This window comes from Alosa alosa, chromosome 1, assembly GCF_017589495.1.
Source record: "Alosa alosa isolate M-15738 ecotype Scorff River chromosome 1, AALO_Geno_1.1, whole genome shotgun sequence".
NCBI classification, from domain to species: domain Eukaryota; kingdom Metazoa; phylum Chordata; class Actinopteri; order Clupeiformes; family Clupeidae; genus Alosa; species Alosa alosa.
The window spans coordinates 38387592-38410091 of NC_063189.1; the positions used below are offsets into that span (position 1 = coordinate 38387592).

The 22500-nt window shown below is 45.2% G+C and overlaps 1 protein-coding gene across 2 annotated transcripts in view; it reads right to left on the bottom strand.

Moving 5' to 3' along the window:
- ctnna2 (catenin (cadherin-associated protein), alpha 2) overlaps positions 1 to 22500 on the bottom strand; it is a 404887-nt gene that overhangs the window by 264340 nt on the left and 118047 nt on the right. For both annotated transcript variants that reach the window (XM_048246926.1, XM_048246933.1), the window contains one exon: positions 15759 to 15962. In XM_048246926.1, the coding sequence (XP_048102883.1) occupies positions 15759 to 15962 (204 nt within the window). The remainder of the gene's footprint in view (positions 1 to 15758; positions 15963 to 22500) is intronic.

A 22500-nucleotide genomic window follows, 5' to 3' on the forward strand; every position in this document is an offset into this window, starting at 1 on the left:
CTACTTCATCCTCTACTAAATTAGATAATTCCTTTTTGTACTCCGATTTGTACTCCCCTCAAAAACAGGGGAGCACAATCCCAAATATCCTAAATAGCATATGGCTTCTCAGCCTTCCCAGCAAAATGGACACAAACGAGAAAGCCAATGCCAGCGCCACATCTCATCCAAACCTCAACAATGTGGCAATGATTAGCTATTTATCATGGGGTACTGACATAGATGTCATATGAGACAACTATGGAGATGAACTATGGATCGGAACATAGTGTGTTCAGTGGAAATGAATACGACACAGCGACTGACCCACATATTCACTCACTCTCGCACACATACAAGAATACACACATACATATAGGTAGATACAAGTGCACGCACGCACACACACGCACACAAAAACACAGACACCAATATACCATACACCATGCAGGGAAGGCTCAGGACTTTTAAGCACTATGAACTATGAGCCAGCAATTAAAAATATCATACCAAATGCTAATCTCTGAAGAAAAAACAGCAACACATAACCATTCACGTGTGTTGTCATTCACCGCCAGAGGAACAGAAGCCTTGCAATGTGATCCCCTAAAGAAATGTGAAATCTCATTTGTTTTCACATCAGTCGGCAGCAATAAAGCCATGCGGCAGACAACAAAGCCGCAGAGTGATTTATTATCATTTCAGGGACGTTTTTATTTAGCTCATTACTACAGCCGGCTAACATGAAGAGCAAACTAATGAAAACGTCGGCAGAATCATAAACTCCACTTTGCTTGCACTCGGCTTAAATTATCTGTCAGGACCACTGGATTAAAGGAGTTGATAACCTTTGAGAAGGGTTTTTTATCTTCCTTTCTTGTTTCTTTCTTTCTTTCTTTCTTTCTTTCTTTCTTCCTTTCTTCTTTCTTAATTTGTTCTCTTTGTTCATTTTCCTTGGCAGAGCTTCTGTCAGTATAACACATTTTGGAGGAGGACGAGGGAGTTGGGAGAGGATCTACAAGAAGGAGACGCAGAGCTGAGGGTCTCTGCCACCCACAGAAAATAAATAAATAAATAAATAAATTGTCAGACAAAACCTCAGATCCAGCCCCCTCTGGATTATTAGCAAGTGGGGCTGAATAATTGCGGATCCAAAAGTGAAAGTGAATAGCGCAGGAGAACAAAAATAAATGCCCCCAACAAAAATCAAACAAAGCCTCCCGGCCATCCCATCCATCCTGTCCACAAGGCCACCAGCGGTGAGGTTGAGAGCAGCCTTGGGAAGTAAGTTCCAATCAACAGCAAAACTTACATTTTTCACACCTAAACTTTCTCCCAGAACGCTAGCTCTGGGCCCCATGGGTCACCGCGGTTGACATGGCCGTTCAGTGCACACTGATCAGCATCCAAAAAGGCCCTCTGGGAGGTCAAATATCCCCTACCAGCTGAGTCAAGCATGGGGACAAAATGTGTATGCATTACACGGCTTATAGGAAAATGGTCCCGGCCTAGCATTGATTTATCCACTGCTGAGCCTGAGAGAGAGGTTAGCCTTTAGCCTTTAGCGATTTAATACAGGAGCAGGGGGAAGAGGGCGGTTGTTTCCTGCACCCTGGTGTGGGATATGGTGTGCTGGAGGTGCCCTCACTCTGGTTACGGAGACACATTCTGCCGGCAGAGCGTGATGCATGGAGGCGGCGGCATGTGTTGACAGATGGGAGAGCGTCTGTGTGTGTGTTTGTCTGTGTGCTTGTCTGTGTGTGTGTTTGTGTGTGTGTGTGTGTGTGTGTGTGTGTGTGTGTATGTGTGGGGGGGCATATGATTTATGGGCAGGCGTGGGGGCACTTAAGGCCTCAGAAGTGCTGAGTCTGTAATCACTGATGGGAGGGGTCGGGTGGGGGAAAGATGATGTGAGAGGATGAGGAGAAGATCTAAAGGAAACTCAGCAATCTTTTATGTATTGATAACCACAGAAAGCTTTCTAGGCTCCATACACAACACACTAACACATACAGTCTCACATGTACACATGAGCGCATGAGGAGGGAGAGGGAAGGAAAGATGGATGAAAAACTGAGAAATACTGTAGTGTGTTTTCATTTCTAGACTTGGCTGTGCACATCACTGAATCATGCCTCTGCAACAAGACGCTTGCAGCTAGCACACATGGAAATCACGCTCCAAATACCGTGAAGAGTGTTATGTCACACGGAGCTGCTAAAACGCCATAGCCGTAACGGGGAATAATGGCAAGCAGATCGCATCGCTCACACGCAGTCCCTCCCTCCCACGTCTATTCTGCCATCCAGCCAGACAAGGCCTTTTTTATGGTCGAGTGCCTCCGAGAAGCAGTGCAAGCACAATCATGACAACACCCTTCCTCCCAATCTGAAGAAGATCAAGAGAGAAAAACAAGAGAAAGAGATGGGAGATGGAGGGGGGTGTAAAGATGAGCAAAATGGCAAAGGATGAAAAGGAAGACAAGGAAGGGATGTGTGTGTGCATGAGTGTGTGTGTGTGTGTGTGTGTGTCTGTGTGTGTCTGTGTGTGTGTGAGAGAGAGAGAGATTGTGTGTGTGTGGGTGGTGAGAGAGAGAAAGGGAGAGAGAGAAAGAGAGAGAGTGAGTTTGTGTGTGTGAGTCCCAGTCACAGTGCCATACCTGTCAGGCACGGCTGGTGGCTGCCCGGTGATTAGCCGGCAGCCTGCTTGTTAAGCTGCTGTCTGACACGGTGGTCGGCGCTGTGGTGGCAGTGGATTAATGGGATCTCTGGACGGCCAGCAGGCTGGACGACCTCCAGGCTCCTCAAACAAAACCCGCGCGGGCGTCACAAAGGCACACGCCGACCGGCCCACTGGCCGACCGCCCACATGCCCAGCCGGCGCGCCAGGGGCAGAGGAGGAGAGCGAGACCCCCCGGAGTGCCCCTGCCTGCCCTGGTGAGCGCACTGGCATTAAGGAGAACGGGACCCCCGCTGGGTGGTGGTATTACCGCGGGCAGGCCGACCTGAGCCCCAGGGGCTGCCATCATATGCTGGCATTAAGTGGGCAGAGGGAGCATTATGGCCCCCGACCTCCCCTGCTGTTAGACAGGCGAAGGCAGTACAGTGTGTGTGTGTGTGCGTGTGTGTGTGTGTGTGTGTGTGTGTGTAGGAGGTGGTTCATTCTGGGACACCTAGTCCTCTAAAGGAAAAAAAAAAGAAGATGTGTCATTCCCTGGTAGAAGTGTTTTACCCAAACATGTGCACACTTCAAATGAAATCCATTAGGCTGTTTGACATGGACGACACGGTCGCTCCCAACCACTCCCACTGCACCACCCCGCAATGTCCCAGTGTATGAGTACACAAGACACTGAGCCCTGACACTGCAAATGTACAGAGAGTCGGGCACTCCTAAGCACTCCCAGTCAAAGCCACTGAGTAAAAAAGGGCACTGCTAAACAAACGGCCCGCCAGGGGCATCGCTAGGCAAGCATGCATCAGGGCATCGCTAAATAAACATCCCTGTGGGGATTGTGATACAAATGCACATGAGATAAACAAACACACAAACACACAAACAAACAAACAAATATTAGGGCATTGCCAAACAAACAAACACTCAGGCACTGCTGAAAAGAGCACACACACACACACACACACACACAAGGGGCATCAATGCACAAGCTTTTTGAGCACTGTGGTATCATAGTACATTAGGCTATTCCAGCGAATACCTCTTCCTAAGCAGACTACCATGCCACTGCAATACAGTGGGTTACCCCAGTATTGTGTGTGTGTGTGTGTGTGTGTTTGTGTGTGTGTGTGTGTGTGTGTGTGTGTGTGTGTGTGTGTGTGTGTGTGTGTGAGAGAGTGGATGTGTGTATGTGGGTGGGTGTGTGTGTATGTGCACACGTCCCCATGCTGTCTGATTGTGTAATATTAATTACCTACTCCTTACTGCAACATAATGCAAGATCCCACAGCCCACATGCACCACATTCTAATAGTGGGCAGCAGGAGATGGAGTAACACAGCGTAATGTGTGTGTGTGTGTGTCTATGTGCGTGCGTGCGTGTGTGCGTGCGCGCGCGCGTGTGTGTGTGTGAGTACATTTGTTAAATGAGATCTCAACGTGTGAAAACAGACAGAGAGAAAGGTGCCAAAGGGAAAGAGAGGAGGAGGAGGATATAAAACGAGGAGGAGGAGGCAGCCCCTGATGAGGCAGAGTGAGAGGTGGATGGAGAGAAAGAAAGGAACATAGAGAGAGAGAGAGAGAGAGAGAGAGAGAGAGAGAGAGAGATGCACTGGGGTAATTGAAACTTGACTTCTTCTATATGTATTATCAGCGGCAGAACAAAAAGCAGTGGGACTCTCGGCAGACTCTCTGCTTACTGCCACACAATGTCTGCATTTCCCACATGACTGCAACAGAGCCTCAATGTGCTGAGCATGTCTCTAAACAATCTACAAGGCAAAGCTAGCACTGATTATGGAACCCCTTTCAGCTCTCAAATGGAAAGAAAGGGGGCAGACAAAGAAAAAGAGAGATGGGGGGGGGGGCCCATCACCTGTACTGCTGCATCTTAGTGGTCAGCAGCTCCCTGGAGACATGAGCCTTCCCCCATTTAGATCAATCAAATTGTTTACACAGACACATTTCAAGTGTGTGTGTGTGTGTATGTTTGTGTGTGTGTTTGTGTGTGTGTGCCTGAGATGAACCTGATTGCCTGGAACTAACCACATGTGAAAAAGCCCTTAGGGTGGTGTCAGTAGAGTGGGTGGAGGATCCTGTGACAGCTGCAGGGCTTCAGTTAGCCTGAACCTCAAACTAACTAACGTGATGGGCCCTATCTTTTTTGCCTTAGTAAATTTGAATTAAAAAAAAAAAAACATAAACAATATGAATACTACTACTACTACTACTACTAATAAACAGTATAAATGTCCAGTATCCAGTAAAACGTGTCCGCTCTAACTAGGTTTTGTGACAAAATTTTTTACATTTAAACAATTAATATGATGTATCTCACTCATGTGCAGCACAAAATAGGTTATTCATGAAATAATGTTAAGCATACAATGAAAAGTTAGCTTCTGCAGTCATTTATGACTGTGACTTAGACTTTAGCTTCATGTCAATTGTTGTTATGGATATTATCTATTGATTTTAAATTTAGCTGCATAATTAAGATTGACATCCCTGTAACCAGGGATGTAGTGGAGGCTTAACGCAAGTAAACACAGTTTATCCACCTCTTATTAGAGTTTATTCACCTCTCAAAATAGTTTGTTCACCAATTGCAACTTTTAACATTAACAAATCACACTGTATTATCCACATTCACAATATGTACACTTATCAACACTTTAGGAACCATTTAATACCACTGGTATTGTTATAAACATTGGACAATAACCTCCACCATCATCAAACCTGTTCTGAATGTCTTTTTTTTTTAAATCCAATACCAGTCCACCTTACCATGATCACAGAATTCATAGTTTACCCACCTCTTATTTAACCACTACAACCCTGTCCATAACTGAAGACATGTTCTTACAATTGAAGACATGTTCTTACTTACTCAACCTAGGAATACATGATATAGGCATATATAGGCCTTTCATCCCTAGATCAGTAAAGTCACTCAGTCTGCCATTTCAGTAGAGTTTACACAGTATTGTCCATGGGGACTGTACTTAGTGCCACACAAACCTTACACACACCTTGGAGGATTGAGACTTGAGCAAAATGACTTGAGCCAAAACACAAATAGGTGAATGTCTCAGCCCGCCAGTGAGTAGGAGGAGAGTGTGGACCAGACGGCCATACAGTACGTTAATGCACTCTCAGTTGAGCTCCATTTTAATGCAGTGTTACATGGATGGTAATTACTGCTGAGCCCAGTCATTCATGTTTAATTCAGCTCTCCTTGTTCATCCGTGTCCTTCATAAAACCTTGAATGACACCTAGAAGTAAACACAGAGTCATCGATTCAGCCAGCACGGTCGCCCAATAAAGACCCGCTATTATCTCCTGAGATGACAGCGTGCAGCAGACACAGTGGAATCTGTGATTTGTAAATGGGGGGCTTGGAGCATTTGGAGAGGGATGACAAGGGGTCCATGCTGAGCCCAGCCACCATGCCTCTCTCTCTGTCTCCTGTGCTGCTGGGGCTCCTTATCCTCTCTTCTCCAGAACAAATAACTGATTGGCAGCACAACACTTCCTCTGCAATCAGGGGCACTGGAGAGGGGTGATGAGTCTTGCATCCAAAATGCATCTCTCTCTCTCTCTCTCTCTCTCTCTCTCTCTCTCTCTCTCTCTCTCTCTCTCTCTCTCTCTCTCTCTCCTAAAAGGTTTGCAGTGGTTGGCCTCCATCAGCAACAGCAGCAGCAGCAGTAGAGGCTGCAGGGCAGTAGAGGCTGTTGATTAAGCCCTCTGTGTCACTCCCCAGGGCCAGCCCAGCTCTGCCCAGCGCCGGGGCATCCGTCTTCTTTAAACGGCCAGCAGCCGCAGGGGTGCCACGTCCCGCTAACTGCAAGATTAAGCTCTGCTAACCAACTCCCTAAATCCTGTTTACTGCTTGCATAGGGAGGGGAGTGGAGCGCGGGGGGGTGGGGGGGGGGAGAGGTTGGGTGCAATAACCCTCCCAGTGCCCGGTCCTCCTGCCCGCCCGACCCCAGACTCCCTTGACCAGATGCCAGCAATGCATTACTCCCGCCGATCAATTGATAGATCAGCCTGTCGCGGCTGCCGTAGCTAAATCAAGGAGCGTTGATGATTCAGCAGCCAAGCGGGAGCCCGGCCGCTGTCACCAATCACCGATCACCAGCGGCCCGGACAGGTATGGACATTCGCCTGTCACTTCGGCCTAATTTATGGTCTGTTGGCACATTGATTAACCTTGTGCTGTGCCACTGAATGTTTCGGGAAGGGGCCAGCTAAATGATTAGATGGGACCTATAGTGTGGTGGTGGTGGTGGTGGTGGTGTGTGTGTGTGTGTGTGTGTGTGTGTGTGTGTGTGTGTGTGTGTGTGTGTGTGTGTGTGTGTTTGTGAGAGGGGGAGGGGGGTAACAGAGGTGTTTCTGGTGCTGACATCAAGTGCAATTTGGACTCTCCAGAGAGAAGGGATGAGGCCGTGGCAGCAGCAGCAGAGGGTGGGGAGGGGCTCCAGTGGCAGCTCTCTGGGCATGGCTCTCAAGCTGGCTGGACCGCCTCACTACAATAAATGTCAACTGGCTCGCTGTCTGAAAGCTTTTTTGCATAAACTCTGTGAATTGCTTGGGCCCTCAACAGGTGGTGTGTGGGTTGCTTTGAGGGTTTTTTTGAGAAATGAGTGTGAACATAAAATATTTAGTTTTAGCTCTTTCTGACTCCTTCTCTCTCCCTTCCTCTCTCTCTTTCTCTCTCTTTCTCTCTCTCTCTCTCTCTCTCTCACACATACTGTAGAGACACATACACAAATGCATGCACACACACACTCATTCACATAGAGAATCAAGCTTATCACATACTACAACTGTACAAATACACACAAAAATGCACAAATGCATATTTAAAACCACTTACTCCTACTGCAGCAGGGCCCTTCATAAAAGAGGCTTAAATCCTCCATAACTGCAGCAAAGACACCCAAAATGTGCCAGGCTATTTAAATGTATCTGGCAAATTTTCAAGGAAGCAGAGGAATTGGGGTCAGAGCCATTTGTTTCCTATGACATTGTAATGAGATTTACGCTAGTTCTTTTAGCGCTCTCTGAAGCCTCAAAAGACTCTCGTCTTCCTTGTGTGTGTGTGTGTGTGTGTGTGTTTTTCCTCCCATCATCATGACCGGGGGCACCTTTTAGGCTCCCAGCTGAAGCTCCCAAACCACAACTTCAGAAGCTAATGAAGCAGCTGAAAATATCTCTGCACAGTCAGTTTTCTCTGAGGTGGTGGGGAGAGAGAGAGAGAGAGAGAGAGAGATAGTCATCATAGCTATACTCATTGGGACAAACACACAATAGAATCCCTACATGCAGAATTCTGCAGATACATTTTACATGTACAGTACAGAGAAAACGGTAACAAATGCATGTAGAGCTGAATTAGGCAGATGTCCACTAATCATTTAGTGTTTGCCTTGATCGCTTTAATGCTTGTGTCAAATCTGACACCATGTTTTCAAAACAATTAACACGCAGGTCTAAACAAGCACTCTGGCCAAAATGACACATTTTGCTTGCAAAAGGCACTTACTCTCTCAAAACATTTAAAACATGCAGCAAAAGCAAATTTTGCATGTAGTCAAATCACTGTGTGATTTCAATCAATCATTACACACTGGACAACAAAATGCAAAACATAGTTCTAAAAAAGAGTTTAAGTCTTAATTTTTGCTTTATGTGCCATTTCTTTCTGGTTGAAAAGACAAAATATACTGAATAAAAAATAATTGTATTCATTCCTCCCAAGATGTTCCTGTCATTGACACATCAGACCTATAGTAAGCACCTAGACATGACACGTTTCATTGAACTACAACTTGTCATTTTTCATTGAAACAGACCTACAGTAAACAGTTTTTATACTGTTTTCTTCACCAAATAGGCAATACAGCACTTTTTCTAAATGTGTCTTAGATCCATAATTGCAAATAACAACATAGAACAGACATGGTATCTCTTATGTATTAAGGTTTTGCACCTACGTCATAATGTCATGTGACCGTTTGTTTACAACTAGAGTGGTAGGCAAGAATGGTAGGCAAGGCACTGCAGAGAGTGGTAGGCAAGCCTACAACAGTCGGGTTGCATAGGCTACACATAGTTACAAATAGCTTCAAAATTGAAATTTTAATATCAAATATTGACCGGGATGCCGACCACTTTTTGTGTAGGCCCTAACAGTTGGTTTTACAATAAGAAGCAAAAAAGGCTAATTTAACGACCGTTTAGCCTACCTATCCCTCGTGGTTGTGGAGGATGATCGTTAGCAGCTGTGAAGTCTTTTATTCTCAAGATAGCCTAATGGTGTAGCCTACTGTCTACGAAGACGTAGGGCTAAAATACAACTATCTACAGTCATCCAAAATGAATTGCCAGAGACAGGCTATGAAGGGAAAAAAAGTGCAGCATTTTAAACATGGCAAGATTATTTTTACCGAACAGTTTGTTCTAATTTGTCTCGTGAAATTAGAGGCTTGTGGACATCAATCACCTATCTTCTGTCCTTCTATTTCAAGTTATCATGTGTGTCATTTGATTATATAATCACAACAAATGCTAATAAATGAAAACAGAATAGGCTTTTTGTGCTATAGGCTAACGTTACAGGTCACTTAGGCTAACTCCCCGTATGTCAAAATAAACTGATTTGATCCTAATAGTTTAGCGATCACACACAACAACTTAACACAGCAACCTCAAACACCACTGTTGAACCTAGGCTACTGCTTCAGTCATGTAAGAAATAAGCAGTTTATGAATTATCTTTACCCGTTTAATCAAGTCCACATGACCAAAATAACAACATATTTAAAGGCTGAGCTAGCATAACAGCCTAATATAGGCGATGCTGCAATGGATAACTAATAAAAAGTTTCACACAATTAATGAACTTTATCACTCACATTCTGTTTTTCTGGGTGGTTATATATCCATGCAGATCGTCTTGGAATAAGCCATCGCTGTTATATGATATAATATGTTACAGGATTCATGACTAACGCCATTAATGTTATGATGCTGACTGACGCTGGCTATAACAGTAGCTTCTAGGCTACCATTTTAAAGTCTGCTGAGTCTACTGCCTACCAAAACCTGTCGCTGTTCAGTTGAAGTTAAATGATCAAATATTGTTTGATTTTGTGTCAGCTTTCAGAAGGAAGACATGTTCCTTTCTGGTCAAATTTCACAGCTTCTAAGAAAGGCTATCGCCTTCGTGGTAAACCGAGTTTTGAACAGAGAAAAAAGTTAGGCTACCATTAGGCTACATGCAGGTTCTCCGATACAGATCAATGCACCAAATCAGGGCGATTTTAGCGAAACAACGTTCCTGTGACAGGCTATCAAATATTGAACAATGGGATAATGTTTCATCATCACCTTTATTGATGCCTGAAATGTTGACATTGCTGAAATACAGAGATGTAGCCTACTGAGAGGCAGCTGCAGACAAGGATGTTCAATGGGTTCAACTTGTCCCTTGCCTACCAGCTGGATGTAAACAAAGCTATAGAACCTAGAATACGTCACATGAAAAACGTTAATAATGAATGATTGTTGATTGAAGAATTGTGCAAAGGAGATTCACAAAGGTGTATCAGAGATTCAGACTTATACAAGGAATATCTACAGTACCACCAGTGAATAGATGTCTCCCTTTTATTTAGCACAGGGAAGCTGAGAGTCTTTGAATGACATCTGTGTTAATTGTTTTCCAAAAGAGTGTGAGAAATGTATGAACTCAAGTAAACCAAATTATGAAGCAATGTAGAGAAGCCTATTTGGAACATTGGGAAGAAGAAACTAAATATCAAAGTAGATTATAATGTTTTCTGGCCCTAAACCGAGAATATGAATTAGCAGAATAACTCTACTGTCAGAGATAGAAAACAGAGACTGACTCTAACCAAATACAGGCTGTATGTCCACAAATTGGACAAAATATCATGGCATTTTCTCCAACAATGTACATACATCCTTCAATCACACAAGAAGCCTTTTCTTCAACACATTCAATTCAGAAATTCCTAATTTTAATCAACTTAATGATGTATCAAAATTAAAGATACTATTAGGAGAATGAGACAGGGCACACACACACACACACACACACACACACACACACACACACACACACACACACACACACAAAATACACAAATATACCATATACTGCATTTTATTTTGCTTAATGTATTTATTTTATTCTTCCATTCTTTGCACTGATATGTATATGTGCATGTCCAGATTTATTGTATACTGGAAATAACTTTGGCAATATGAGTACAGCTTTGAGTAATCTGAGTAACCTTGTCATGCCAATAAAGCATTTAGAATTTGAATGTGAATTTGATAGAGAGAGGGAGGGAAAACACATGCTAGTCAGAGACGAGACGAGGGAAGTTAAAAATTAAATAAATCAAAGATGATAATGGTTCTTTAAACAGTCTGTGTGATTGTGGAAGATCAGATGCTCTTCTCTCTCTCTCTCTCTCTCTCTCTAAATGGTGTAGCCCACAGGCGAACCGCAGCCAAACCTCACCCCCACAGAAAGCCCTTCTCCCAGAGAACTCTCCCAGGCCATGCTCTCCTCTCCTGGATCTCCTAGAGTGAAGCTCACCTAGTTACAGGCCAAATCAGAATTGAGCAACAGCCAAAACACACAGGCTTATGCCCACAGACCAGCATCAAACGTGATTACAAATACACTTGCATACATCCACACAAAAGGAGCCGTTTAGGACATGCAATAAGCACATCCTCTGCCTCGATATTTGAACAAGCTTGTTATACCAGCATGTGGAGTTATCTTCTGGTGATGCCACACCAGGACAGTTGGTGGGGTCGCTAGCAAACAAACACACACACACACACACACACACACACACACAGAATGATTGAGGATCGGCATAATGACGGGAGGACTTGCCATAGACTAGCAGGGCTCTGGTTCTGGCTTTTTTGACCAGATTGGTCAAGACCCTGATGCTGTGGCAGCATGCACGTTGTCCTCCCACACTTAGGACAAAGCCAGTGGATTACGTATGCTTAATACTGAGATCCACTCGTCCACACACACACACACACACACACACACACACACACACACACACACACACACACACACACACACACACACACACACTTACATGCTTAATGCCTGAGCTCCACTCCTCCAAGTGTCTGACACTCTGCTGACACCACAGCACCATCTGAGAGACAGCAGACTTACCCTGGCAAACACGCACGCACACACACACACACACAAACACACACACCCACTGAAAAGGCTTTCTGAAAATCCTTGCATACGTCATGAGTCATGATGGGCAGGACTTGTGATTTGTGCTTTAAAAAAATATGCCTATTCTTAGACTGGAGCAAGCACCAAGTGAAATGGGCAGAATCCTTCCATAAACGCTCCTCACGGGGGGCACCTGACAGGCCAAACAGACCAGGTAAACATATGTGATGGCAGTGTGATGCTATCTCTGACAGCCATCAGAACGCTTCAGAAGTCTTTGTTTGACACTTCTCGCACATCCACAACATTCTGGTGTGTGGGTGTGTGTGTGTGTGTGTGTGTGTGTGTGTGTGTGTGATAGCATCCCTGTGTATTCATGGGAGACAGTATGTCACACCTTTATTCAGTGACACTTTACTTTAGCCCTGCTTCATAAAACATGCATAACTGTAACACCGATATACTGACACATCATGACAAGCTCTATTTGCTGGTTTGACTTATGTCATGCCATCATCGGTAACCACCATGACATTTTAAATGCAAGCTTTATTTCACATCACATGTTATTAAGTTGTCATTCCATCCATCATGTCAGATGCCATATAGGATCATAAATAGTTTGAACACCAGTGCTATAAATACATTTATGACCTGATTAGTTTAGTCTTATGAAGCAGTGTTTGGGTAAAGTGCCATCCTTTCATTCTCAAATGACTATGAGGCTTTCCAAAAACAGGGCCCTCAGAGAGAGAGAGGGAAAGAGATAGAGAGAGAGAGGATGAGAGAGAGAGTGTGTGTGTGAATGGGTCTCTGTGTGTGTGTGTGTGTGTGTGTGTGTGTGTGTGTGTGTGTGTGTGTGTGTGTGTGTGTGTGTGTGTGTGTGTGTGTGTGCATGGTTCGAATTACGGGGGGTATTGGGGGGGACCGACCCTCCTAGATGAGACTTGGACCCTCCCAAAAGGGATAAAAATAATAGTTTGGGGGGGTACTGAAAGAATTTAATAAAATGTAATGTTATCCAATATTGCATGTAATTAAATGCAGCATTGGCATCACATACAGTACCAACAATTCAGGATATAATCTAATAAAATATGATTTTCAAATCCTCACCCCCATTGGGCTGTACCATTTATCTGGTACGTTCAGACTGTGTTCTTTGCTATGAAATAATACTGACGAATTAAAACAAATGCACAGTGTAGGCTGCAAAAGCCTGATATGCGTATGGGTTAACAAGCGGTGGCCAACTGGCCATACATTTGTCTAATATTTCACTGCCTTTGTAACATAGTGATAGCCAACCTTAGAAAAATATTGAGTAGCAAGATCGCTATGGTTTAACCGTAGGTCTCCCTTCCACTCAGCGGCCACGACCATCGCTGCTGCTTAGCTTAAAAATCAGGCCTACAATCACACGCCATAGGAGGAGTTCCATAGATATACTGACACGGGAGAGGTTTAATGAGGTGATTTATCATTTTGTGCAATTTCATTCTTAATGTCTAAATAAATGAGGGAATTTGCCTTAATATTCAGAGAATTTCGCATGTAGATTAGTGGTTCTCAACCTTTTTTAAGCAAATGCCCATACACCCATAATTGCACCATTCCCTGCAGTTTGTTTGAAACGCTACGTGAACATATAATAATCAATTGGACCTGAAATGTCTTTCCTCGTTGCCATTATAAGAGATCAGCCTTTCTTAAAAGCGTATTGTTGCACAAACGTTTTGTGATATAACACCAGGCGCACAATGCACTAGGCTACATTATATTAAATGCCCTACGCTAAACAACGTAAAGATATTTATTTTCCAACCGTGAACAAGTATTTTTTTTTTTTATCTGCTTGATGTTTGGTAGGCTTAGGCTATCCAAGAAAAATGAATCAAATGAACCAAAGGCTGGCCTTGTATTAGGCTAGGTGAACTTGGCTATTAAACGGGAGACTTTCTGTAAACAACTCTGGGTCTTAAACTTAAGTTGTATGTTCGCACCTTGAAACAGTGTTTACCCAAATTCAACCATTCCCATAACGTGTAAGGTATATTGTGCTTGCTAGTATGATTAGTTTCATTTAATTTGTCGTTTAATTTGTATTTCAAAGGAAAATTGACTGTGAACCACAAGTGTGAAATCATGTGTGTAAGCCTATGTAAAATGGAGAGTGATGTCACCAATCGAAATAGCCCCCCGAAGCTCACGGTATAATTTGAACACTGAGTGTGTGTGTGTGTGTGTGTGTGTGTGTGTGTGTGTGTGTGTGTGTGTGTGTGTGTGTATGGGTCTCTTTCTCTGTATGTGTGTGTGTGTGTGTGCATGCCACACTGCATGCCTCAGGGTGCCTCATTGGATAACAGCTCACAGACACACTGCCAATTGCTCTGGAGGCATCAGTGCTCTGACTGATGTACGGGTGGCTTGGACACAGAGGAGCTCACTGTGGAGCGTGCGCGCTGGCAGCCTCTCTCCCTGCCGCACTGCCAGTGCACTGGAGCTAACTGTCCCCGTCCTGTGGATTGTCAGCTGAAGCTTTATCAGAATCTGCACTGCTAATGATCCAAGTGTGCCGCCACTCTACACCAGGCTTAAACTGACGCAGTGGGATCGTATGTGAAGGAGGGACACCATTTTACATCACTGTGGTTTGCATCTGTGGCTTACATTACGTTTAAGTTAGAGGTCATAGAAAGGACGTTTCTGAAGCGATCGTTCAAAAGGCACAGATTCAATCTGAAGGATTGATAAACAGATTATGAACTCAGTGTAGAAAATGTCAGAATAAAAAATGCAAATGAATCTTCTCTGACATCTGGAAAGTATCTCAAGACGAAGCATATCACGTTCAGCAGTGTGCAGGACTTATATAATGGTTTGCTTCACTAATTAACGCAAAGCTGTGTATAGTGCCAGAGGGGCTCCAGATGTGGACCATGCATTCCTCCTCACTTACGGACACGCAACGCACACAGAAGTAGATCCACAGATAGAATGGCACAGGCTGAGACAGAGGAGTGAGTAATTGTGTGATCTTCACAAGTCACCCGTGTGACATATTTATGTCTCCATCCTCATGCCTATTATGCTCTCTCCCATATGCAGGGGAGGACAGCCATCATATGAGCGGCTTCAACTCATAAACATCAGACAGGCAGCTCCCTCCCTTTCTCCCTCCCTCCCTCCCTCTCTCCCTCTCTCATTCTCTCTCTCCCTCTTTCCTTCCACCCACTCTGCTTCCCCGCCGGCTGCACATGGCTTCACTTGGGCATCTCCATCTCACTACATCAACCAGGGGGTTATCCCCCACATAAAAGGCAACACACCTACTGGTAAATGGACCTTAAAGACCTCAGGAGAATGGTCAGAAAAGCAGGACATGGGCCTCAGTAGAACCTCCAGGAATCTCAAAATCCCCGGCTCTGATTGGTCATGACATGGTCTACTAAATGCATATGACAGAATAGCTGTGTCTTTATCAGTGTGTGTGTGTGTGTGTGTGTGTGTGTGTGTGTGTGTGTGTGTGTGTGTGTGTGTGTCCGTGTGTGTGTGTGTGTGTGTGTGTGTGTGTGTGTGTGTGTGCGTGTGTGTGTGTATTTGTATGTGCATGTATTTGAGTAAATGCACCGGTGTGTGTGTGTGTATTTGCACCTGTGTGCACCTGGTATGTGTGTGTGTGTGTATTTGTGTGTGTATGTATTTGAGTAAATGCACCTGTGAGTGTGTGTGTGTGTGTGTGTGTGTGTGTGTGTGTGTGTGTGTGTGTGTGTGTGTGTGTGTGTGTGTGTGTGTGTGTGTCTGTATGTTTCTTGCAGCAACACATTGAAAAAGCAGACTCACATTGTTCATGTACTCGCTCAGCAGGTCTTGCAGAGCCTGGCGCACAGCGTTGCACTCGGCCACGATGCGCTCGCGGCGGTCATCACGCGTGCAGGACGAGTCGGCCATGAGGGCGGCGCCACTGATGATGCTCTCCAGACGCTCCTCCAGCGAGGGACGGAAGCGAGCCTCGCTGAACGTCAGCGGGTCCAGGATTATCTTATTCTGAGGGAGAGAGAAGGAGACACACAGAGGCAATCGGCTTATTTATTGGGAACATGTCAGTCAACTGCTATGCAAGACAGAGGAAGCATACATTGCAATAGATGTTTAGCTTCAATAAACACATGTCTGTCATTGCCAGTGAACCTACAAACTCCTAAACAATAACAACCAGAGCCCCTAAGTACAGTAGGCGCAAATGTCTCAGCTGGGTATAGTTTACTAATGATAGGTGTTAAGTATGGCATTTATACATTTGCCTAATCCTAATCCAAAATAATAATAACAATAGCATGGATTATGCTGCAGTATCAGCAATAACATCACAAGTTTCAAAGACATCTTCACTCCACTCCACAATCATGTGACACCATGTTCTGTCTTGCCTCGCTTCTTAAGTAGCTTACATCATTAAAGTCACGCAAAAGACTTTGATGCAACTGTAACAGCATGGCTTATGTAGATGATGTGATAGTGCTAACACTGAGTATCAGGCCGAATTAGTATTACAAAGCAGTGCGACAGCTTCTGAATGATAATGGGAATACTACATAACGGCTAACGCCTTCGACATGCTAATCATGACAGGTGCCTAGGTGAAGAGCATATCAAGCAGACATGGGGCTTAGCACTAGCAAGCGGCCGGAGGAGAGAGAGGAGGAGGGACAGGAGGAAGAGCATGTGAGAATGGCTCACTAGACCCTGACGAACAAATGTTGGGGTGCACAAAAATACCCCCACTCCCACCCAGTCACCCACACACACACACACACACACATTTGGCAAGAGCGGGGGCAGCAGAAGGCTCGGGTCGATCTGTAGCCAGAGCCTGGCAGAAAGGTGACCTTCAAGGTTAGCTCTGGGAGGCTGACTCCAGAATCCTCTGGGTTTATGAGGCTTTTAAGCACAGAATGCAGAATACCAGCACTCCCTTTTTATTGTTTAAGTTGCCACAAATCGAGGTTTTTACTATCAGCGGCTGCAGCGAGGAGAAGGGAAAAAGAAATTACCATATTGATGGTGGAGATATTATGTTTTACGGCTGTACAATTTGAATATCCCATTTGCAGCAGTTTGTACTGTGCAGTTTTAAGAAGCAGAGACATGCTGGAATAGGCATGGTTTATTGGAAAAGTGATCACATTAGCAGCATACCTTCTCTGTGCAGCTCAGTACACTGGGAAGCTATTTCATTAGACCCCACATTGCAGGACATGAGAGACTACAAATAACAAATCATGTGGTTTAAACGTAGATCGACACGACACTCTTAAAGTCCTGTCAGTGTCCACTACTGATAGACAGGCTGAGCAAGAAAGAGATTGAGAGAGAGATGGAGAGAGGGAGAGCGGGATGAGGGGGACGGGGAGATGAGATATTTTCACAAACTGCTTCTTGGAGATAACCTTTCTCCTTAATTCTTTATCTTTCTCCTTAAAGGCTGTCTGCAGCTTCCATTGCTCACTCTGATGAGCTCTTTCCGTTGCGACCAACCAAACGCAATAAGCTTCACCTTTCCTGCCATCCCTCCATACAAGAGGTGAATCAGGGAAATAGCAGGTCACGTCATGATGTGACAGCTGCGTGGGATACATAAATCAGCCCTCTCCACTCGCTCAGCGCTAGGCAGCAAACCTGCCACTTTGAGCCTGATAATGCAGCCGCGGCCCCGAGTTCATTTTGTAAGGCAAAATCCACTCTGAGAATGATTGCATCCAGCTAAATGGACAATTCCATTATTTGCCTATCTGGTCAAAAAGGCAAGTCACACCACAGCTTTCCAACTTGAACTGATGTATCTATGGACTGCTTATATCAGGCACCCAAGGCCTGATCACAATGCTGCTAATTGCATCTCCTGTGTCCTTTGATCATTTGACCCAGCCCTTCACCAGGGTCAGAGAGACTCAAGATGAGTGTTTTTTTGTTTGTTTTTTTACTTTGTGTAATTTCACTGTGTATTAATGTAAAATGTTCATGTTTGGTCTCTAATCCTTGTTATATGGGCAGCAGTCTGGTCATGGTTTCATTACAATCTGAAGTATGTTTTATACTTTATAGCCCAACTAGTCCAATGTGATCTCTGCTGGGCCTTGATTAATGAGGGTGTAGTGCTATCTTGGGGGCTCACAGGGATTTGTCACTGGCAAATGCATAGGAATGAGTTTGAGTATAAAACCAAACACCTGAGAGTGCTCGGGAGCTTCTCTTCTCTTCTCTGCTCTGCTCTGCTCAATTCTACTCTTTCACTCTTTGTCTTCCCTTCCCCTTTTCTCTCACTCATTCATCCCAGGTTTGGTTTTGTGTTTACTTGACATCTGTAAAATTTAAGCTACCGTTTATTGCATTATAAAACTGTTCCTTTTGTGCCCTGCCCTTGCGTTTAACATTTGTTTTATAAACTGTAGTGATATTGTAGGTTGTTTACTAATTACGGAGTCAGATTACGTTAAGTCTAATGCATCTTACTGTCCCATAAAGTTCTGACACGCCTGAACCTGTCAGATGTTTACAATTTGCACTCCTCTGCATCCTGGTGCACAGAGTGGCATGTGTATTCACATCCAGGCCCACCGTTTAGATGTGGTCCCGCTATCCCGCCATGTTCCACAAGCGCTTTATTCTTAAGAACCCAATTTGTTTGGCCTTAATGTAGTGGGAGGAAACAGCCCTAATACTTGAAGGGAAATGGCACTGCCTCAGCAACTAAGGGACCTATAAGATTGCCATTATCGCTGCATTGTCTCCATTATAAATCGTTTGTTTAGGCTGCCGCGGCAATCGCTACTGCTTACAGTGCTGCCTTTCAATTTCAATTTGCCATTCTACGTACTGCCCTGCCTTATTATACTGTTTGCAGTTAAGAGTAGAGTTATGCAGGTAAAGCAAAAAAGCACATCCAAAACAAAAGCAGAGCCAAAACAGTTTCACAGATCCAGCCTCTGTGCCAGCGAGAAGGCTCTTGACTGCAGTTCCTTTATACTGAGCCCTGCTGAAAAGGCATCACAGCATGCCTAGCGGTCCCCAGGAAAGGCTTCTTTTTTGGAGTGTAACCACAGAACCTACCGGAACACTGCCACCTCGCACTGAAACATAGAGGCAGGCTGTTTGTCAGACAATGCATAATGAGACTCTGGCTGGTGAGAGGAAAGAGGGAAAGAGAGGTAGAGCGGGAGAGAAGGAGAGAGGGAGAGAAGGAGAGAGAGGGAGAGATAGAGAGAGGAGTTGCATTAAGGTTAACCTACTTCAAAAGGAGGGGAAAAAAGGAATCTGAGGGATCAAGGGGCTCTGGGATGCCAGAAAAACATGTGGAAGGTGGCACAGAGAGGGGTGAGTGAGGAATAAACATGTGGAAGGTGGCACAGAGAGGGGTGAGTGAGGAATAAACATGTGGAAGGTGGCACAGAGAGGGGTGAGTGAGGAATAAACATGTGGAAGGTGGCACAGAGAGGGGTGAGTGAGGAATAAACATGTGGAAGGTGGCACAGAGAGGGGTGAGTGAGGAATAAAGGGAAGAAAAGAAAATGAAATAAAAAGGAAAGAAAATGCAGGAAAACTTGGGAATGAAAGAGAAAGGGATGGGGCAGCAAAGAGACAGAGAGAGAGAGAGAGAGAGAGAGAGAGAGAGAGAATAAAAAGTGAGTGAAAGAGTAAAAAGACAGATGAAGAGGAGAAGGAGGCAGAGACTGCTGGGGATGTGGAGGAGGGCACGGGGAGTCTGGGAGGCGGCTGAGGCCTCCGCACGTCTGTCTGTGCCATTATTAATGGCCGTCTAAAACCAGAGGGTCCAGTCCCAGCAGCGCCTCTCCACAGCCTGACGGCCTACATACGGACAGGGGATGCGGGCCCTGTCCACACGCAACAGGTGAGCAGCGGCACAGCAGTGCCAAGTCCAGTGAGTTTATATGTCAGCGCACAGGCAGGGGGGAAGAGAGGAGGTGACAGAGCGAAAGAGAGAAAGAGAGAGAGGGGGGTGGTGATAAAGTGAGAGGGGGCAACACTAACTCAAAAGGCTTACACTGCATATTCTCACCTTCCCCACAGGGATGAGGAGAGCAGGAACATGGAGAAATAAGAGAGAGAGAGAGAGAGAGAATGAAAGAGTGAAAGAGTGTTGCCCTAACTGTCTCTGACATTCACATGCAGCAGAGAGCCGCCCCTGCTCTGGGCCACACTGCCACACACACTTCACCTGTGGGCAGGTTAAAGAGCACCTGCACTCCACACATCTACTCTATTCCCAGACCACAACACACACACACAGACACAGACACAGACACACACACACACACACACACACACACACACACACACACACACACACACACACACACACACACACACACACACAGACACAGACACACACACACGCACGCACTCCGCCAAGCTGCAGATATAGCACTGTCAACACAAAGACACAGAAAGAAAGAGAGAGCAGGAGAAATACTAGTCTATTCAGCCAACCCTGCAGCCTTGCCTCTGCCTCCAGTCAGATCCTTGGCATCTAGTCCCCTTATTTTTTTTTTCAGTTTTCTTCCCTTCCTTCTATTCGTGGAATTTGTCGTTTTTATTTCTGTTTTCTCTCCTTCGCTCACACTCTGTCCTCTTCCCCTGTGATTAATTGCCACCTATTACACAAGGCCAGTGCTGACTCACCCATAAACCTCACATCTTTTCCAGCGCCCACACAACAACACACCAGGCAATGGCACTGGCAAATCACACTTGCACATACAACACACAAAGTCAACAAATATAAACCTTTTATTAATTCTACTAACTTTCACTGAAGAGACTCTTCCACTCAAAACGTTGCTTCACTGCGCTCCTGCCGAAATCGCCAGACACCACAAGCAGGCAATCGCAGCCTTTCCACAGAGCGCCGTCTTTTTACTTTTTTTTGACTCTTGTTGTGGTTTACTTCTTTTCTTACGTGCTCAAGATAAGGGTTGGTGGGAAGATTACTAGTTTTCTGGGCTGACAGTATATAAAGCTGTTTTGGCCGCAGATAACCTGATTTATCAGGAAATGGGACTTTTCATTCCTGCCAGAGCAAAAACAGTAGCATTACTCAGCCAGCCTCTTATCAGTCTCGACTATTATATTTAGGGGTGAAATGAGACAGTGTGAGAGATTTATACCATTCCTATTAGAGTTGTTATCTTTCAATCAGAAATAACAGTATTTGGCTATTTTACAGCGGCTCGCTGAGGCAAGGACACCTTGATTTAAAAGAGCGTGTGGGGGTGGGAGTTTTGGAACGGCATAATACCCCCGAGATATTTGCCGTGGAAACGCCTCTGATCGTTTACGCACGTACCCTGGATGATGTGTCCACAGGGCAAAGGGTCCCCATTGCTATTCTGTGTGGCAGAGTGATAATACGGGCACTGCCAAGGGGCAGAGAGGTAGGGAGGGGTGGGGGGGGGGTCTAGGAGAAAGGCTTGCGTCTCACTGAGGGAGGGGCAGAGAGGTAGGGAACGGAGGGGGGGAAGGCTTGCGTCTCACTGAGGGAGGGGCAGAGAGGTAGGGAACAGAGGGGGAGGCTTCGCCTCACTGAGGGAGGGGCAGAGAGGGGGTAGGGAACAGGGGGTAGGAGAAAGGCTTGCGTCTCACTGAGGGAGGGGCTGGTGAGTTCAGAGGCTTTTTTTTTCCAGATGCTTTTCATCCAAAGCGACAGCGCAGATACAAGGACACCTACGTGTTTTCTCTGTGTATGAGCTCCCTGCACTCTGCACCGAACCCCTGGCCTCAGTGCCGCCCTGCAGGGGACCTCCAGGAAGTGTGTATCTCTCATGACTTCCTGTAATGCCCTGAGTCTCTCATGACTTCCTGTAATGCCCTGAGTCTCGGGTCCTGCAGCAGCATCAAGCAGCCATCTTGAGCCCCAGCGACATCATGTCCTAAAACATCACACCCTGCCTCCACCTTGATTGTGAGCCAGACCAGAATGCCCATGCCTACATTTCTACTGTAAAATAAGATATATTTACAGACATGAAGACATATTGAATTGAATATTTATTTGGACCGTTTCCTGTACAGTGTGTGTGTACTGTGCTGTGTCCAATGTTGTGCTGCCATGCTTGTTAAAAATCTGTCATGAAGTGATATCCCTGAAGTGATATTCCTGAAGTGATATTCATGAAGTGATATTCAGGTCCATTTCAAGTTCAACAGGCTTCTTCTAAGTGCCTGAAATACCACAGTCACTGACATTCAATCTAACCCCTGAGCCGTAAACACGTCATGGAGAGCATCTCCGAAAAGTAATCTCTGTGCTGCTCAACATAACAGCCAACATGCAGTGAATACAAAGTAACCGAAAGAGGCCTTTCTACCTGTAACTCCACATAAGTGGCTCTTGAGTCCTCATGCATGTTTCATGAGAGCACATCTGTATTGATGGGTAGGTATAGAAAGAAGACAGAAAAGGAGAAAGAGAGGAACGGCAGAGTGGCGGAGCAACAGAGAGGTTGCTGACCTCACAGGAGGGAAAAGAGAAGTGTTAAGAACAGCTTTCTTATTTACGGAAGGGAGG